Here is a 9,167-nt window from a genome sequence, read left to right as displayed (position 1 = left end):
TAAAAAAAAATCTTCCTCCTTCCTCTGACCCTGAGTGCACACTCCCCATGGAAAACACAGGCACTTAAAGACCCTGCTGTGAGTCAGCAGGAGCTAAACCAGCGATAGATAAACAAGCAGTGACTGGCCCTCTGTCAAGCCACATCCTGAGGTCGATGACTGCTCTCCTCGCCTTGGAGAGACAGTTCTTTGCCTTAACTTCCCCGGCTCAAGCAAGTTTTGCTTCTCACCTCCATCACAAAGGCATTACATACATTCTTAGAAATGAGGTGTAAAGCACAGATTGTTTCCTGAAATGAAATTACCCCATAATAGAAAATTAGCAAACCAGTGCTTAATACAACATTCACCACCTGGAATGTTACACTTCCACTAGACACTGACGGTTTACAGTGAACTCAGTCAGGTGGAGGACATCACTAAATACAAACTTCCCGTTTTTAAAACAGAAGAGTAACGTTCTCTGCAAGTACTCACAAAGTTGCTCAAATATAAAAGACCAAATTTTATTTTTTAAAGAGAGAAGTAAGAGCAATTTAAGGCAAGAAGACTAATATATGAAAGTAGACAAGAGATTTTTAATTAATTTGCACAGGCATTTGCAAGGTTATTCCTCTATTAGCTAACCTGTAAAGCTGTTCCCAGGAAAAGATACTAGAGAAAATAGACATTTATACAAAATTATAAAATGCTTGTTACATGAATTATTGCTTTACAAGGGACGTAAACATCTTTTTTTCTATGATAGTACCAATTAGGTCTCTCAAAATTTCTAAGGTTTGTTAAAAAATAACTTGAATTACGCAAAAAAGCCAATATAAACTTTCTACAAAAAAGAGTCCATCCCATTCCTGAGTGTGCTAAAGCTATAAAACAGAAGGAGCACTGAGCGGGCAGCAGTTTTCACAGTAAGAGGTTTAAGGACATTTTCTTTCTACACACTGTTTCCCTCCTTCTTCATATTCTTGTTTAGAAATCCACATCTGTTGAAAAGTACCCTATAAAACAAAGCAGAACACAAACCACACAGGAAAAAGAATAAATGAGAAGACAAATGAATGAAGTGAAACATGATGAGCTTTTCCTAGGGGGAAAACATGCAAGTCTTTACATTAAGTGAGGCAAGAGGACTTGACTTGCTTAACTATCTTTTCCTTTTGAGTTTTATATTGCTGGTGATAAAAGACAGGAAGTCACAGTACCGAAGCTGATTCGGTCTCCCTTTCCCATACAGCTAAATTAATCCCCACAAACCATTTCAGTACTCAGTCACTTGCAGAATTAAGCTCATTAATATGATGCAGAAACAGGTTTGCTACTTTCATGCTCTTGTCTTGTTTTTAAATAGATTCCCTTCCCCGTACCACAAGGACAGACAGGATTACGAATGCTGTGGTAGCACAAACTCTGACATACACACTTGGGCAGAATGAGGTTTTTGGGTCATTAGTGTAGCAACATGGTAACACGGGTTTACTAACCAAAGAAGCCAAAATGGAACCACCGATCCACGAGCTGAACCTCCGCTCCACGGTTGTGTTGTTTGCTATCAACTTCAGGCGCATGCTCTGAATAGAAAAGGAGGTAAAATGAAAGAACAATCAAATTGTAGGGTGGTGACCTTTAGGGACAAGAGAAGGACAGCACAAGGAATTTTGTGTATACACCAACATGCAGGTGGAAAAGGTCAATTTTATTAAACTTGCAATAATGCTCATCTGCATACTTAGAATTCAAGCGTAGCTGTAGTGCAACAGTGTACGTGTGGCTTCCATCTTGTCTCCCAACAGGGAGCAGCAGCAAATGCTAAAGGCTAGAAATAGGGCAGGTAGAGAGCAGTAACACTCACAGTATGTCACCTCTGAAACTGGGCTGCTTAAAATGTGCACTGGGACTAGAGTGTCTGACATTGCTGAACTGAATTCATCTAGTCCTTTGTGGACCCATTCATCCCTTTTGCTTCCAAAATGCCTTGTAGCAATAAAATCTTTGCATTCCAGTGGGTTCCTCCTCAGCTATTACAAGAAGCAGCAAATAACTACCTTTCTCAGTTTCTCGTAACATTCATGACTTCAGAGCTGCTACAAGTAGAACATTTTTTTCTTGAATATGAGTTTTCAAGAAATATCATAAGTTATATGTGCTCTCAAGAACACAGGTGTAAGGTATTAACACTTTCTTTGACATCAAGTGATTAAAAAACCAAAAAATACACAAGTATGTTAAATCACTAGGTTTTATCTACGAGTAGGTTGAGTTGTCTGTGGAATCCAGGAAGAACAATTCCCATGACAAAGTGACAAGACCTCAGGCAGAATGACTCAAGTTAGTCAGCAACATTTCAGAAGAGAGGCCACCAAGGGAAACAGTGACTGTTGCTTAGGGACAATTACAGAGCTTAGAATCACAATGTGCGAGCAGGAGTGGAGAATTAAAATATTCAGAAAGCAGTTTTAATATCTGCTGGAATTAATTTCACGTAAGAACTTTTTAAGACTTCCTTCTTTTCTTTAGAGAAGGAGGAGATATCTTACCATACAGAAATCTCTCCAGCTGCTGGGTAGCTAACAAAGCCAAAGCTATGACATGCACTTGTGAATTTATGAGGCAGAAAAGCAAAATGATAAGTAACTCAATGCAGTAATTTAAAGAGTTCTTTTACCGGTGGAGTTTTCTGAGACAGTTCTCTGTTCAGTCTGTCTGTGAAACTCTGTATTAGAGTGTTTCCTCCTGCCACAATCACACTGCCATAGAGGCCCTACAAAGAGAATAAACAACCTACAATATTAACTCTGAAATCATTCTGCATACAACTGTTTCACAGAATGGAGAGGAATCACACACAAGTATACATCATCAACAGCAATAATATATTGCTTGGTGCCAAGAATTTTACCTCTCCCAATCCAATTAAATTTTTAATCACTTGAAAAATATTTCAAGACAGATTAATAGAAAACCATACAAGGAAGACAGGAGCTATGGGATTAATGATTCTAAATTATTTCATCGGGTGTTTTCTACTACAGAGACCCCTACACCTACAGATATCTCCTGTATCCAAACTGCTGGTTTCCTTACAGCTGGATGTTCCAACCACAAAGGAAAACCCCAAAGCACCACAACAGTTTTCAATCTCTCTAATGCTGCAGTTGATGGACACAAATCATGGCCTGGCCTACTAAGCCACAGCCTGACACACAAGTTAAGAGGAAAAGTTTTTGAAATGATCCCCATGCAGTCCATATCAAATCTGAATATTTTCAAATAGACACCTGAGAAAGTTAGAACAGAGTTTTAAAAAGAAAGTTTTCCTTTAAAACTTCTTTTCTTCCTTCTGCTTTCTACAGAAGTTCCATATGATTGGTTATGTTTAGAAAGTCTATCTGCCATGCCCCAAAACCTGAAGATTAACACTTGAAGTTATGAACATAAAACATTCATCTGAAGCCACTCCAGTGCACACTGTGCAGTGCCAGCCACAAAACCTGGACATTAGCTGCTTAAATATAGGTAGAAACACTGAGTAAAAAATCCTGATTCAGCATTATGTAAGACAAAGCAGCAATTGTACATATTCTATATACAAATAGGTAATACTTAGAGAATTACTCTATGGTGTTTATCATTATCCTAGGAAATCCACATTTCTCCATCAACAGTGTTCTAGACAAAAAAAATAATAATAAAAAAAATCAGCACAGAAATATCTACGCCTTAAAATAACAGGTCTGACTAACACTCACCGGCCTGATGTCTATATCACACATTCCAACGCTTGTTGTGACAACGTGGCTCACGCCCAACATCGTGTTACCAGATAAACCCTAGAATTAAAATTAGTAATCTACACATCATCCTTTCAAAAGAGCAAGGCATATAGTAGTCCTGAATGTGTTGAATTTACAAATATTACTAGAGAGGGAGTTAAGCATCTTTAGGAAACAAACAAACAAAACTTATATTTTCCCATTCAGTTCCCATTTAGAACTCCATTTTGCACTTTGCTAGCCCGACCCTAGAACAAGACAGGCAAACTGTACCCCAAGAGAACTACACGGTGTAAACACGCACATACAAATCATGAAATTAAGATCATACAAAAGGAAGCCATGCGTTAATCTAGTAATTTAAAGCCTTTCTAATTACTACATTTCCTAGTTGTTTTACCTTTACATTAGAAGGGTCAAACAATCCCTCAGGAATTTTGAGACGCTCAGCACCAAAGTCACAGTTATAGCCATTGGGGAACTCGTAATGAACCGTTGGCATCTGCGCTGCTACCCTAGAGCGTTCGTCAGAAAGTAACACGTTAAAGACCAACGTCAACAAGATGGTAAGTTATCCAAGCAGTATTATAAACCAAGGTTTCAACTGGAATATTGTGACTGGTATGACTTACAGTTTCCATAATATTTATTAGGATCTCATGCATCTTGGACTATTAAAGAAAAACTATCACCTGGATGTACACTGTATTTCTACTTTCAGAAATAAACAGATTTTATCTAAAAACTTCTTCTGTAATAAAACCAGCCAGCAGCAACAAACAGGCCAAGCACCCCATGCACAACTGAGAATTCATCTTACAAGAAGTAAAACAGTGACGTACTGTTCATCATAGGTTGAATCTGATACTTGGAGGACAGAAGCCTGGAAGTCCTGAATGACACACTATGGAGTTAAGAATAATACGGTTATAAGAATTTCAGTCTTCAATTTGATAGAATTTCTAGAATTGATACTGACTTTTTAAAGATTTTCTAGTTCTCCAAGAGCAAAACCTAATATACTTGCAAACAAAACTTCTTTATGGGAGACCTAGGGGAGTTTGAGCGGGAGAAATGACCTACTTACATTACACATGTAGTTGTGCCAGGACCTAGTGACCTGGGGTAACTTCTCTTTTCTCTTCCAATTTGCTGGGGATCCCTCACGAACTGCCTCCTGAGATTGTAGGAAACATGATCATCAGTTAACCATTTCAGTCTCTCCCCAAAGCAAACACTTACTAAATAAAGTCACTTTCCCACCTTTGAAGCAATCATATACGGAGGAATTATCTCTATGTTCATTTCCTGAAACAATTCCCGGCACTGCATAGTAATAAAGTCTCCTGCAAGTGGTGATTTTACAATACCTAGAAGACAAAAAGAGAACCAAAAACCAAAAAACCCCCATCAACCTGGAAAGCACCAAAATAATGAATAAACTCTCCCAACAAACCATTTGTCAGTGAACATCGCTGGGTTGGTTTTTCCCCCCCATATTTAACAGGATACACAGATTTAAAAACAGTAACAAGACCGTAAGGGCAGAAAGCAAGTTAACTCGACCTTGATACTACAATGCTGTTATCCATGTTATCAATTTTTACCTTGCTGAAGTACGTATCCATCATGCACCGGAATAGCAGTCGTGTGTGTTGCTCCACTATCCAAAATGAGACCTGTAGATCTGCCATTAGCAAAACTAGCCAAAATGATCAAGGAAAATATTGAAAAAAAATTTAAAAAAATTAAAAAGCTGCCATAAAATTAAAGCATAACTAGGAATGAGGATCCTGATGTGTTATTCCTTGGCTCTACAAAAGGATTTATACCATGGAAGCGTTTAAGGCCAGGCTTGATGAGGCTTTGAGCAACCTGGTCTAGTGGAAGGTGTCCCTGCTGATGGCAGGAGGGTTGGAACTGGATCATCTTTAAGGTCCCTTCCAACCCAAACCATTCTATGATTCTATGATTTGCCATTTTCTAGTGGATCTTCTTTCTATGTATTGTGCAACCTCATAGAGAGAATGGCATTTAACTTCTGTCTGTGAACTAATTGAGCTTTGGATGTACAAAGGTGTTTAACTTCTGTCTGTGAACTAACAAGCTTTGGATATACAAAGGTGAGGCTTCACATCAACACTATGCAGCAAGCTGTAAGTACATCCAACTCATTTAGTCTCCAAAGCTGAAAACATGTTATTAGTTTAAAATAACTACAAATATTCATCTTAAGGCTATGGGAACTTCAGCTCTTAATTACTGTATTTAGAAGTCTGGACAACACCATTTCAGGTCTGTAATATTCTTACTCATGGTATACAATGGGGAAAAAAATTAAAAAAAACAAACAACAACAAAAGACATCACCTCCAAAGAAAAGAGTTATTGGGAGAGCTTCAAAACCAAGCTCTAAAGCTTTAAAGTTCAGAAATTGAATCTGTTTACTTCCTCCTTAGATGTTTATGGAAAAATTAATTTGAAAGAAGAAAAGTCAGACATGCTGTTATATTAGGAATTGCCTAGAATAAGTTTGCTGTAATTTCCTGTTGGGGGGAAAAGAGTGGTGAAGCATTCCAAAGGATACGCTGTTAGAACAGCAGTTTTACACAAGAAGAAAGCAGGGATGTTGTAGTGTTCAAACATCAATTCAGTCAGTTTTTCACGCTTTGCTCTAGTGTTCCACTAGAAGAAAAAAATAATCCAAACCACAAACAAGTGAGCAAAAGGAAGATATGTTTATCATGAGGATCACTAGAGCACACTAAAAGAATGCTAACATAATAAAGAAGCAATTAGAATTATTACAGCCATGGTTTCAAATCATATCAAAATTCTATAGAGAGAGATTTCTAGTGATTTCTTTCTTTAGAACTTTTTTATTCCAGTTCTGCAGCAATACATTAATGCTTATCTATCACATGGAATTAAAAGTGATATACACTTCTACTGCTACGACAGAGATTTCTTTACACTTCCACAGCTCTTCCAGTACCAATCTCTCAAAGAACTTTCTAAAACAAGTAACATGCCCATTTTATAAGGGAAAAGATACATGAAATAACTTTCCCAGTTGAAAGAAAAATAAATCCAGATCTTCCTGTTTCCAAGGTATCTTCCTACAGTTCTACTGTACTCACAGTGAAGCCAGGATATATATCAAATACTCTACACATTACTGAAAACATGAAGTTTTCTCCAAGCCAATGCATTACAGTAAGATTAGTTCTGTAAGGAGAATGTTAATGGGAACCTCTATACAGACACCCACTGAGCCATCAGACATGAAATAACCATTGCAAATTCATCTATACTCCACAAGCTACAGATCAACCCAAGGGAATAATGAAAAAGAAAAACCTTCTCATAAGATTTTATTAAAGAAAAGCAGAACTGTTGTATGCCATGTCTGCCTTTTGTATTCTGACTTTAAGATCTGCCCTTCAAATGCTGCGCTTTATTAAATGACAGAAACCTTGTCCATGTTTTTTTCCAGAAATTTGTATTGATCCACATCACTTACCTCACAGAGCCATTTACAGAAATGAAGACAGAAAAATTAAAACTTCTCCACTATAAATATTATTCTCCATCACATAATATTAGCTATAAGGCTGAATGAAGTGACAAGTTTTCAATGGCATTTTTTTTATATTTAATATGATCAAACATCTTTCTGCTTTCATTCTAGGCAGTAAAGTGAGGGATTTTTTAATTTTGACTTCTTTTTGATAAGCAAAAAACAATGGTGTTTTGTAAATACTTTCTAATTGTAAATACTTTCTAATACAACTCATGCGAACTACTTCAAATTGTTGGGTTTTTTAGACATTTTTATAAAACAGATTATGTTTCAAAACCTGACAAAGTATTTAAAAATTATTATTTCTGTAGTTAAGTTGTAACAGTTGTAAACTACAAGCCAGTGTCAGATTTGTCCAAGACAAACGTCCTAATGCAAAGCTGATTTTACTCACCGGTGCTTCGGACATAAGCACAGGATGCAAACTTGCTTCAGATTTAATATGCATCTTGTAAGTATGATCCAAAATTGCCTGGAAACTATCCCAGTCTTCAACTGTAACGACATTGAAGTAAACACATCTGTTACTTCTAGGTTTTGTCTCATTTCATAAATACATAAAGGTTTTCCAATGCTTTTTTTGTGTAGAGCTCTTTAGCCAAAATCTATCCTCAGCAGATACATCTCCTTTAGTAGCTTTGCAGAATTCTCTTCCTCTGTAAGCATCGTGATCAGAGCATTTCAAGAATTATGCTGAAAGTCCACCAACATTGTAAACCAACTACACTCTATGCAGTTTCTAAATCAGGCATCCATTCTGACAGCTTCATTGCCACACACACAGTGTCTGTTTACATGAAAGCTGTGACTCTTTGCAGCCTAGAAATGCTATTTTAAAAACAGGTAGAAAAAAGACAGAGCACCGTACTCATTCCATTTTTTAAAGGTGAAATGGCCTCCATATTTTCCCTTGGAACTCTCAGGGCATTGGTGTCTATGTAGTAAGTCGGGCCCCCTTGTTTGCCTTTGTCACCATCTATCTCCATAAGAGTGCTGCCATTGTCCCTTTCTAGCACCACGCCAATGGCTGTTGGAAAATCAACCTGTAAGGCAAAAGGTAAGCAGTATATGAGAATCATTAATGTTTCATGTGGGGTTTTTTGCTCATAAATTCAGTGTTTTCCTTATACAATACAGTCATAACAAAACCCAGCATATTCTGAAAACTCATAACCAACAATCAAGATCTAAGGCATAATTTTGTGTTGCATTTTTATTCAGTCACAGATTCTCACCTTTGGACAGTCTTCTCCTGCATAGCCTGCTCTCACTGTATCGGAGCCGATGTCAAAAACAAGAGCCCCAACTTCATCTGAAAAGATTGGTAATGAAGAGGTAGTGAATGATTATGACACTCAACTGCAATCTTGACCTTTCCCCGACCCCTCTGTTTTGCTTGTAAAAGAAGAAAAGCAAGTCCAGGCATCTTTTTCAAGGTACAAAAAAACTTCTCTCTTCAGAACTCCAGTTGTCGGAGAGCTCTCAGGAGACTGCAGATGGGCTCTGAACTTGGATATTGCAATACCCTCTTTTGGCATAAGGGGAATTTTAACAGACAAGGGAACAGAACAGGTTTTAACAGAACACAGTTGCATCTAAATTGAGGAGAAGACAAAGCTTTAAAAAAGTGGTGATTTAACAGTCACGCAAACGCAGGTGAGCCCAGATCTCCCGGGGGCGATCAGAATTAGAAAGGGGGGCCTGAAAAGACCAGTCCTGCGAACGGAGGCTGCCACACCGTGAAGTGCTCTCATCCCCGGGGGCCGGGACCCTCGCCCAGGTGCCCCGCACGCCCTCACGACATCCCGAATGCG

At 38.0% G+C, this 9,167-nt stretch overlaps 1 protein-coding gene across 1 annotated transcript; it reads right to left on the bottom strand.

The window, feature by feature from the left end:
• Window positions 1–328: 328 nt before the first annotated feature.
• On the bottom strand, window positions 329–8,665 carry ACTL6A (actin like 6A; the record flags this gene model as incomplete). Its single annotated transcript, XM_010178140.2, has 13 exons — window positions 329–998; window positions 1,482–1,568; window positions 2,663–2,758; window positions 3,747–3,827; window positions 4,171–4,285; window positions 4,613–4,674; window positions 4,858–4,947; window positions 5,034–5,140; window positions 5,378–5,472; window positions 6,358–6,455; window positions 7,748–7,848; window positions 8,222–8,396; window positions 8,589–8,665. Coding segments are annotated over 13 exons (1,265 nt in total), but the record flags the coding sequence as incomplete, so codon positions are not given.
• Between the last annotated feature and the right edge of the window lie 502 nt (window positions 8,666–9,167).

The sequence above is a fragment of the Antrostomus carolinensis genome, unplaced genomic scaffold (genome assembly GCF_000700745.2).
Source record: "Antrostomus carolinensis isolate BGI_N321 unplaced genomic scaffold, ASM70074v2 scaffold35800, whole genome shotgun sequence".
NCBI classification, from domain to species: domain Eukaryota; kingdom Metazoa; phylum Chordata; class Aves; order Caprimulgiformes; family Caprimulgidae; genus Antrostomus; species Antrostomus carolinensis.
The sequence above is the reverse complement of the archived record's forward strand: the minus strand, read 5'-3'. Positions and strand labels throughout refer to the sequence as shown.